Source organism: Labeo rohita, chromosome 9, assembly GCF_022985175.1.
Source record: "Labeo rohita strain BAU-BD-2019 chromosome 9, IGBB_LRoh.1.0, whole genome shotgun sequence".
In the NCBI taxonomy this organism is placed as follows: domain Eukaryota; kingdom Metazoa; phylum Chordata; class Actinopteri; order Cypriniformes; family Cyprinidae; genus Labeo; species Labeo rohita.
The window spans coordinates 19,767,370-19,779,122 of NC_066877.1; the positions used below are offsets into that span (position 1 = coordinate 19,767,370).

Below are 11,753 nucleotides of genomic sequence, written 5' to 3' on the forward strand. Positions count from 1 at the left end.
GGAACTTCCTGGATCAGTCTATAAAAGATAAACAAATAGCTGCTTCAACAGTACATATGCTCATGTGTATCTTATTTTTATAGCTCAGTTTTAAAAACAAGCATGCTGTTAGCTGCAAACTGAAACTGTTGCAGAGTCATCTCTGATCTGAAATGGTGACAACTGATGTCAGATTGGATAATTATTTCCAAAGCATTGCACATATTTGTCACAGGACGACACATGCAGGTGGGTCTGCATGAAACAGTTTTGAGAAGTGCATCTTTATGAGTGTCAAATGAATAATCATGTTGACCTTTCATTCCCACTGTACTGTGTGGGCTATAAAGAATAAAAATATCTCATAAAATGTGGCAGGAAATGTGAGTGTATTAGGAACTTACAAGGAAATGTTAAATAGTAACTCAAGGCGTAAAGCTCACTTCTGTACTAAGGAACGTGAGTCACTCCATGTGTGTGTGTTTCTAGGGAGTAAAGCTGATAATACAAAAACACAGATGACACTTGATAGACAACCACACGTCTCTAAATGTCTGGTGATGACTGTGTCTATGATACTGCATTCATACACATTTAAAGATTGAAAACTAACCAGAGGGGAAAGCGAGGGATCAACAACACTTGGTGAGTTCAAATTAATGTAAAATATATTATGTTGAAAAAAAAAGTATTGGAATTTTATGTTAATGACTGAGACACTGGTTTATTTGTACACGGTACCATAATATCATGGTTAAATAAGGCACTATAGCCTAATTATTTTGGCCACAGTTTTTGATAGCACATCAGTTTTTCTTTTTATTTGGCTCTAATTTCGGCTAATAGCCTATTTCATCCATGAGCGAATCTCTACTTCAGAATTATGTTGTAAGAGAAAGAGTCGTTATCACTTGTACATTACTGTATTATATTTTTCACTGAGATGTATTACTTTTTTAGTGTCTTCACAAAATTCATATCCCGCAAAAGGCCACTCATGCCATTAACGCGCAGAAAGAAGCAATGAACAGATCAGTGAATGAATCTAAGCAAATGTGAACTAATTTAATACAAACAATTTAGCCTCCACTATTATAGTGTAGGTATACTAGGCCACCTTTTTTTTTTTAAATAATTGTACCACTATGATGTTAATGTTGTATTTTTTGAAGAGTCATGTGGATAACCATTATTCAAAATATGATATATCAATCTGTATTTCTATATCTGATACCATCAATGTACCATGGTAACTGCACAGTCTTTTGTAGCTACTGTACTGTATATTTATTCAGGTCTCGCAAAATCGATAGAATACAGGGTTAATCTCTTAAATACAAGGTTCCCTTGGTTTTAGGTCTTACGTTTTCATTTCATCTTACCTACAATGCCTGATAAAGTAGCTTATGTCACAGATATGTAGAGGTGAATGACACATTCGTCGCGTCCACCATCTTGGAACGGTCAACGTGTTGTCAGTCACAATAAATCCATAAGTTTAAGATGACAAAACATTGCGCAACGTCTGGTTGTAAAAACAAACAAAATTTTAATTTCTGAAGAAATGTGTGGTACTCACTGCAGTCAAATGACTTCCAGTTCCACCTCTAATGGGGTGCAAGGATATAGCTGTGAGTACAACTGGTTCGTGGATGAATGCTTTAGCTCAATCCATTAGGCGCAAAATACATTCGCTCATCCTCCTTGGACGTTTAGCCATGTTCTACTGGTCCAGAAGCGCCTCCTACTGACAGAGAATGAATTTGCATTTTCTATCAGCCCGTTTTGCTGTTCTGTCAGACCAGTGCGAAAATCAATGCATGTTTTTACGCGGCAAACACGTAGAGTTGTAAAGGTGAACAGGTGGATCGACAAGAAGCTAATGTGCTTTCCAAAAATGAGAGGGACACATGAATATGTCCTGATCATACATGTAGTGTAGGTGCAGTTAAAATCTCAGCCAATGGACTAAAACAAACACTATTTTGGCAGAGAAATTAAAATGCGGGACACATTTTTTTTTCATAAGTTACAAAGAAAAAAAAATGTAACTTTACTTTTTTAAAAAATCAAAAAGATATTTTTAAAAACAACAATGAAAGGGGTTAGGGTTCGGGACAGTCACCTCCCAATTGAAAGTACCCACTAAATGATTATATATATATATATATATATGTACAGTATACACTACCGTCCAAAGTTTGGGGTCAGTACATTTTTATTATATTATTATATAAAAATATTTGGCAGCACAACTGTTGATATTATCCAACATCGATCATTCTAATAATAAATCCGCATATTAGAATGATTTCTGAAGGATCATGTGACACTTAAGACTGAAGTAACAGCTGATAAAAATTCAGCTTTTCATCACAGGAATAAATTCTATTTTAAAGTATGTTAAAATAAAAAACATTATTTTATATTGTAAAAACATTTTGCAATATTACTGGGTTTTTTCTATATTTTTAATCAAATAAATGCAGCCTTGATGAGCATAAGAGACTACTTTAAAAGACTATTACAAGTCTTACTGACCCCAAACTTTTGAACGGTAGTGTGTGTATATATATATATATATATATATATATATATAAATATATAAACTTACAGTATAAAGCTCAATAAATAATAAAAGGATCTTAGTACGTTTTCTTCTAAGATTTGAATACTTAGATACTTTTTAAATGTATTTTTTTGGTTGTGGGACAGCAGTTCGGACCAATTCTGTAGAATAGCCCATATATAGGGATTTATTCATTTATTAAACAAGATCATTTACATGTTCAGTGTAAAAAAAAAAAAAAAAAGTCACTTATCTGTATTTGTTTTCGAGAAGCAACAGAAGACAATGGTGGGTCTGGAAATGAATTCAACTGACTGTTTTCCTGTTGACGACTACATAAAGATTTATTATCTGCCAGTGATGTACACCTTCATTTCCGTAGTTGGACTTGTGGGAAACTTTCTGGCGATCATCATTTACCTGATGAAACTCAGACCCTGGAAAAGCAGCAGCATAATAATGGTGAACCTGGCAGTGGCTGATCTGCTGTATGCATTGAGTTTACCTGTTCTGATCCAATTTTACATTACCAGAAACTGGACTTTGGGAGAGTTCATGTGCCGTTTCATCCGCTTCTGCTTCTACTACAACCTCTACGGCAGTATCCTCTTCCTAACCTGCCTCAGCGTCTTCCGTTACATCGCAGTGGTGCACCCGCTGAAGGCTGCTGAGATCCGGCGGAAAAGATGGGGCATCTTGGTTTGTCTGGGAGTCTGGGCCATTTCCTTGGTGGAGATCGGCCCGATGCTGGGGATGATTACTGTACAGCGGGAGCACAACAGGACAAAATGCCTTGACTTTGCCAGTAATGATCCACAGGTGGTGTGGTGGTACGGTTGGATACTCACAGTTTTTGCATATATGTTGCCATTGCTGGTGGTGTGCTGGAGCTACACTCGCATTGCAGGCTCTCTGGGCAGCAGCATATCCAGAAACAGGCCGAGTCGCTCCCGAGTTCGCATGCTGTCCATTCTGATTCTGGTGGTGTTTGTGCTCTGTTTCTTGCCATACCATATCATGCGTTTGCTGAGGGTGGATAGCCTGCGCAGACCTGGCGTGCCATGTATGCAGAGGAGAGGCATCCACGCAGCCTACATATTGTCACGACCCCTGGCTGGCCTCAACACTTTCTTCAACCTAGCACTGTACACACTGGCAGGAGACAAGTTTCAACAGGCTTTCCGGAGCATTGTGCACAGGAAGGAGCGCACAAGCAGCACATTATCAGTAATCCACTCTCCAAACGTCATCTCAAAGAAAGATCCCATGAAGACCTGATACGGACTGTATACAGACATTATAAAAGGTTTGGGGCTGGTAAAATTTTTGAAGGATTTTTGAACGGAGACTTTAATGCTTACCGATTTGATTAAAATACAATAAAAAACTAAAATATTCAAATTTTATAATTTTTTTTATTTATTTTAATATATTTTTAAATGTAAATGGTAACACTTTACAATACGGTGTCATTTGTTAACATTAGGGTATCAACTAACATGAACAAACAATGAACAATACATTTATTACAGCATTTATTAATCTTTGTTAAAGTTAGTTAATAAAAAATACAGTCGTTCATTGTTCATGTTAGTTCACAGTGCATTAACTAATGTTAACAAACAACTTTAGATTTTAATAATGCGTTAATAAATGTTGAAATTAATATTGACTAAGATTAATAAATGCTGTAGAAGTATTATTCATTTTCAGTTTACGTAAACAATTGTAGTTTACTAATGTTAAGTAATGAATCTTATTGTAAAGTGTTACCAGTGTAACTTATTCCCTTCAAGCAAAGCTGAACTCCAGTCATATAATGTTTTAAATATAATTTTAATGCACTGAAACATTTATTCTTATTACCAATGTTAAAAACAGATGTCCTGCTTCAATTATATTTGTATGAAAACTATAGTTTTTAAACAAAATGTTATGCAATAACGATGTAATGATGCTTGTAACATTATAAATGTCTTTAATGCATAATGCATGCATTTTTATTTTAATTGTTTATTTATTTATTTAGAAAAATCTTACCAACCCCAAACTTTGAACAGGTATGTATATAAGTGTAATAATACTGGTATCATTTTACAGACTTGTACAAAATGTAAATAGTGGGTAATAACATTTTAACTACTGTATTATACTGTATAGTACTGCTGCCTTGTGTGCCTTGTAGAATCTTTATCTTGTTCATTTCTTGGGGATAGCTTTTACTTGCATTTTTATACTAATTGTATATTATTTAATTTATAAGTGTTTTGAAAGCATGTTTCATTTTTTGCTTATTTTTTATTTTCTTTTTTGTTTTATTTGTTTTTGTAAAGTGCTTGGAGAAGTAACATTTAAAGGCACTATAGAAAAGATTATTATTATTCATTTAACCGTATTATTATTATTATACGGTATTCATATAGTTAATCAATATCACACGAAGAGTGCTTTTTTTTTGTTGTTGTTGTTTTGTTTTTTTTTTTGTTTTTGCAAAAATCACAAATGTTCACAAATATTGATTTTATACAACAGTTCAATAAACCAGAAGATATTATTAAAATAATAATCATTCCAAACACAGCCACTGCACTGTTTTGCGTCTCCAAACAACTTGACGGTATTTCGTTCATGGATGAATCAACCGTTTAAATGATTCGGTTCAATCGCAATGACTCACTTATTAACTGTGACTTACTGACACCTACTGGGGGTTGTAATTCCACATTTAAAGTACCTTTTATTTTTTTTCACTGGGTGGATTTTTATCATTGTAGGGTGGATGTGTACACACACTGCCAACACACATTTATGTTAAAACAACAAAAGTGAATTTTGCATCCGATGACCTCTTTCACATTAAAAACTTTTACAATCTCACTGATCCCAAACAGCAGTATATATAAAAACATTTTTATGTATAATCTTTATGTATGTTTTAATTGAAACACTTCATCTAGAAATTATTTGGGGTCAGATGCTTTTCTATTCTTTTAAAAATTTTCTCCTCAGCCACTCTTGGGAAATCGTATTCTCCACCACTCCATGGATGAGTGGCCACACAAAACAAGACATCCTTTGATTACCTGAATGACTAATACCTTCACAGACAAGGAAACACACTGGTATTTACAGGGAGTTATTTCAGTCCCAGAAGTGCTACACATTAGATAGGCTATTACATTACAATAAGGAAGCATTACTACATAAGCAGTCTGACATTCCTTCAGCTCAGCCAGCTTTATACAATCAACACTGAACATTGCTCTCTGATGTTAAGCTGTGTAGCTCCAATGTAATGATTGTGAGGACTGTCAAAACCATGTTAAATGAGCTCAGTTTGGAAGAATCCTCTATTTTTCCACACCAAATACAGTATATGCTGTCAAAGCACAAACAGAAGACTTGTGGAAATGAACAAAGCACATCCTTCGTGAATGAGCAACTGCTGAGCAATGTTTGGTCAATTCATCATATCAATCGAGTTGATTCAATTATTAATTAATAGCTAACAAAGGGACGCTCTCTTGCAACCCACTCACATGTAACCTTTCAAAAGATTTGAGTCACTGAGATTGAAAGAAACAAAATTAACCTCCACTTGCTCTTTTAACACATTAATATCATTGCATTCTTTGAAGAGACTTGAATAGATGAGAAATATTAGAATGCTGTTTTTCATTTATGACTAAACAATATCTAAAACAGGAATTTTTAATATATATCAGAGGTCGCATTAACCGAAAATTGTCCGTCTTTGACGGAATTTTTTTTATCAGTAACGGAAAAAGCAGAAGGCCGTCCGTCACTTTGACAGATTACACTGAGGGTGATCTATTGTAACTTCTAACTGTAATTCCCACCCCTATTTTGCTGATGTCAAGTACGCTCCACTGTAGCAGCAGAGCAATGGATACAGAACAAAAACCAAACAGTCACAGATCTTTTGTTATGCGTTTTGATTACAGGCAAGTACCCAGAAGCTACAACGATCTATCACGCCACATTAAAGAGCACCAAAACTGTATTTATTGCTTGAATTTTCTAATGAAATGGACAGAATTTCAGACTTTGTTTCATATCAAATGTAACACAAAGCTTAGCCTATTGCGATTTATTGGATGGGAGCCGCGCTATGTACTGTTCATTCATAAACTGAAAACAACATAGACCAAAAGAACGATTGGGGTTTACAAATCGATATTGGTTCATAAAAATGAGAATATTTTAAAATTGCTGTTACTGTGGGGTGCGGTGTTGAACATGAAAAGTTACGCAGTCTCATCTGTTCATCTGTTCTCTTCAAAATAAGTGCATAAGCCTGCACTGTAAAAAATAAAAAACACATTTTGTTGAGTCAGCTTAAAATAATTTGTTATCCTGCTGCCTTAACATTTTAATTTTAAAATAAGTTTAGTCAACTTGAAATGTTAAGTTGTACTAAGTAACAACTTAGATATTTGTGTTTGTTAAACTTAACAGATGGGTAAGTATCCCAGCTGCCTTAAAGTTGATTCAACTCAAGTGTCTAAGTTGTCACTTAGTATAATTTAACATTTCAAGTTGAAAAAACTTTTTTTGAGTTGACTACACTTAAAATTTTAAGGCAGCCAGGTTACAAATTATTTTAAGTTGACTCAACAAATTGTTTTTTACAGTGTATATCATCCTGTAGGTTCGTAGTTAAAAAATGAAAATGTGAACAAAAATAAAAGCAATTAAATGTCTTAATATAATTAAAAAACGAAAAATAAATTTTACCACCCTGTCCGTCAAAATGACGGACAATGTTAGTCTAACGCAACCTCTGTCAAATATATAGTATACATTATATACACACACACACACACACACACACATATATATATATATATATATATATATAGATATAGATATAGATATATATACATACATTGTAAAAAAATTCCTGTAGAAATTACAGTAACTTACTGGCAGCAGTTCACCAGTAACTTACTGTAAATTCACTCACAGTAACAATACTGTATTTATATTTACAGTACCATTTAACTTGCTGTATAATAATATTTTTACTGTATTTACAGTATTATACTGCACTTGTACAGTTTTTACTGTATTTTTACTGTATTTTACTTGTAAAATATACAGTAATTTTATGGTATTTTCTCCAGGTATATATTTCAATACAAGAAAAAAAAATAAAAATAAGCAATGACAACTGTGTAACTTGTTTTAATTGTTCAAATGTCGCAATAACATTACAATTTTCAGATTCATTTAAGACTCAAACAAAACACTATTACAAACTATTATATATATTACAGCACATACCATTTTAACTATTATAGCTAGAAAAATTCTTAACATTTATCCTAAGCACAACATACTATGATAACAGTGAACAGCAATGACAATGAAGCTTCAAATAAAACTCAAACTTTTGTTACACACAAGAAGCATTTTTCAAGAATGTATACATAAACATTTGTATATTACAGCAATTAAAAAATATGTAAAAAAAAAAAAATAATAATAATAATAATAATAATAATAATAATCATAAGAACAATCTTAAAAACATACAAATTCACAAAAACTCTCCTGAGTAAATTGCATTTGCCCGTAGTGGATTAATAGTTTTGCCAGCTGAAATCCAAACTCCTTAGACACATGAGGGTTCAGGCCAGAGTTTCTCCTTTGCACCATCTTCCCACTTCTTTTGCTGATCTGGAATTTTGCAGAGCACTTGAGGTGTGTCAGGATTTATCCTCACAATGAACCTTCACAAAAAAAATAATTAATTAGATTCATATTTCATTCTCTTTTGTAAAAACTTTTTAGAGCATTAGTTCAGCCAAAATGAAAATTTTGTCATCATTTACTATGTTGTTACAAACCCATAAAAATCTAGTTTGTTTTCGGAACACATGAAAATTGATATTCTCTCTTCATTTTTGTCTATCCAGGCAACCAAACTCTTTTAGCGTCAAAAAGTGCATAAAGACATTGTAAAAATAATCCATATGACTTGAGTGGCTTAAGACACCTAATCAGTTCTCAAGCATGTTTGAGATCCTGTTTACCACATTTGACACACTCTACATATTTGGATGATCAATGTTCGTATGTGAATGAAAGCCCACAGATTAATCATAGGGATTAATTCAATATCTTTATGCACTTTTTGAACTGGAATATTTTGGTTGTGTGTACTTTCAGTGGACAGACAAAAATACTGTTATGAATTCATTAGAAGAATAAACAGAATAGTACACCAGTTCATTTTATTCAACTCAAATTATCAGTTATCATTACTACATGCCAAGAAGACAACACCCAAAAATTGTAATTCTCTCAGTATTTACTCACCCTCATGTCATCCCAAACATACTTTCTTCTGTGGAACACAATTAGAGATTTTTAGAAAAAAAAAAAAGAACAAAAGTAATCTGAAGCAAAATGATAGGTTTGTGTGAGAAATGTTTAAATATTTTTTAAAAATTAATATTATAAACCACTGCTTCCAGGCAAGCGTCCTATATGTTTGTTTGACGTAAATGTCAACACTTGCATTATATGGACTCACACAGATGGATTATTTTTCTAAAAATCTCTGTTCGTGTTCCACAGAAGAATGAAAGTCATGTACATCTGAGATGGCATGAGGGTGAGTAAGTGATGAGAGAATTTAGCATTTTTGAGTGAGCAATATTGATGGGCAAATTAAGCCTATTGAAGGACTAAGACTTTCCTCTGACTGTTACGGGAAAAGATTCAAAGCTTTGAGTGTGTTGTAAAAACAGCTCTATCTGTTGGTTAGTAAAAAATAAAGCAGCCAAAAGCCTATGAAAGAAGCTCTGTCGTAAGCAGCATCACCACACATTCCATAGATCGATTCATGTTACGTGCACATGATAAAATAATTTGTATTCATATTGTATGATTGGGTATATAAAAATGTAATTAAATAGGTTTAAATGTAAATGTACTTGTAAGATCTGAGAGTTCGAACAGAAAGAAAGTAAGGCTTTGGTTGTCATTTGTCACGTGATTTCTACGTTAAAGCCACAAGCCTTGAATCGAGGCTTCATCTGGCGTGCCCATTTATTCTCAACACAAGCTCCAATGCTTGGTTTAAATCTCACATCACTAGTCAACAATCTCTTAAAAAAAAGGAATAATCCACCGAGAAATGAAAATTCTTGTCATTCTTTACTCACCCTCATGTCGTTTCAAACCTGTATACACTTTTGTCTACTGTGGAACACAAAAGATATTTTGAAAAATGTTGGTGACCAGTGTTGGAGTTTCAGGTCCTGTTGACTTCCATTATATGGACAAAAAACACAATGAAAGTCAATGGGAACTGAAACTGTTCGGTCACCAGCATTCTTCTAAATATCTTTTTGTGTTAAACAAGAAAGAAGTGCATACAGGTTTGGAACGACATGAGGGTGAGTAAATGATGACAATTTTCATTTTTGGGTGGATTATTCCTTTAAGGGATTGTTTACTCAAAAATGCAAATTCTTATAACTTACCCTCATGCAATCCCAGATGTACATGGCTTTCATTTTTATTTTTAATGCTCCCTTTAATGCTTACTTAATATTTCAGCATATTGCAAGATGTACTTACCTCTAAATAAACAACAAAGTAGTGGCTTCCACTTAGTACTTGATGTTAAGCACATAAATGAAGAGAACAGCAAACGCAGAGGATGTATCTGGTAGGTCAATCACAGAAAAGAAGACTTTCAATCAGCAGCATCCATTTTTTTGCTGTGTAGAATTGAATCTCCTAAAAAAAAAGGAAAAAAAAGAAAAAAAAAACAAAAAGTAAATTAATTAATTTATTGTGTTCATGTTTTTTATAGTGATATTTGGGACTTTACAAAAAAAAAAACTTCACATTAGATTATGGTGTCAGTAAAAGTAGATGCAGATGTTGGGGCCTTTCTCATTAGTTCAAAAGGATTGTTCACCCAAAAATGACAATTCTATCATCATTTACTTACCCTTGTTATTCAAAATGTATTTGAGAAGATGCTAGGTACAAAGTTAGATATAGAGAGCCATAAATAAAGTGTGACAAAATGTTTATTTTTAAAAAACCATCCCTTTAACATTGCTAAATCATGTACTAAAAGATCTTACCAAGCATGATCAGAGTAGTGAAAGCCTGGTCTTTGCATCTGCTGCAGTAGTTGTCTACACACACACACACACACACATACACACACACACACAGTTTTTCTAAGTGTCAGTTTTAGAAATTATCAGTTGTCAATTACACAAATGAAAAAAACTTACACTGGCTAAAAGGAACAGCAAATCCTCTTCTTCTTTTAAAGTGGGCCATCAACAACACTACAGTTACATCAGTATTCACATCTGGCACAGCAGCAGAAAGCACAGTAACATTAATATCTACACAGATTTCTTAAAATCACATTTATGATGTGTGCTGAAAATGATGACTTACTCTAAAATACTTTTTACAGTTACTAACTGGACATTTTTTTTTTCTTACCATCTCGAATGTGCCATCTTAGGTGTTCAGTGTTCACAAAGGCTGAAGCTTCGAAAAGACTCGTTTCTCCCAAGGGGTACAACTCCGACCGGAAACTAACAGTGAAATGAATTGTTCTAGCTATTAGACTGTGTTTTATAACGTCTACACCTACCCCAACCATAAACGTAGCCCTTACTATAATAAAAAAGTATTATTGTTGTACAGTGTGACAAAAATAACGTTAGATTTATGTGCGCATGCACAGTAGCAAGAGCTGTATTCTCTCTAGCCAACACATATGCTGCGCTCACGCCATATCGTAATTACCGAGATGAAAACATTTGACGTTCTACTCGGAGCTGTTCACGTCCTGAGACTCGGAATTATGCTTTTCTATGGCAACCAGATTCACCGCATCACAACGATCACGATGTTTTGGGTTTATTCTAAACATCCTCAAGTCCGATAATGCTGACAAATCTGTGTTTTTACTGTAGTCGCAATGTTATATTGAGTCAGATTCATCATAAAACACGGATAAACGCATAAATAACCCCACTTTATTAGTATTTAAACAGTATATGTTTATGTTGATCATTATTCTCGTTCAGATGGCGCTGTATTAAGCAGTATATGAAACGTGTTTCTGTTGTTAATGAAAACGCTTTTTAAAAGTCTGTGTATTTGATAAATATTGCATTTAATTCACTTAATC

General features: G+C 33.6%; 1 protein-coding gene across 1 annotated transcript; it reads left to right on the top strand.

Annotated features, from left to right (window-relative positions):
• Nucleotides 1-531: 531 nt before the first annotated feature.
• Nucleotides 532-4,262, top strand: LOC127170842 (2-oxoglutarate receptor 1). Its single transcript, XM_051119120.1, has 2 exons — nucleotides 532-624; nucleotides 2,822-4,262. The coding sequence occupies exon 2, from the start codon at nucleotides 2,834-2,836 to the stop codon at nucleotides 3,824-3,826; it is 993 nt and encodes a 330-aa protein (XP_050975077.1). The 5' UTR covers nucleotides 532-624; nucleotides 2,822-2,833; the 3' UTR covers nucleotides 3,827-4,262.
• Nucleotides 4,263-11,753: the final 7,491 nt, after the last annotated feature.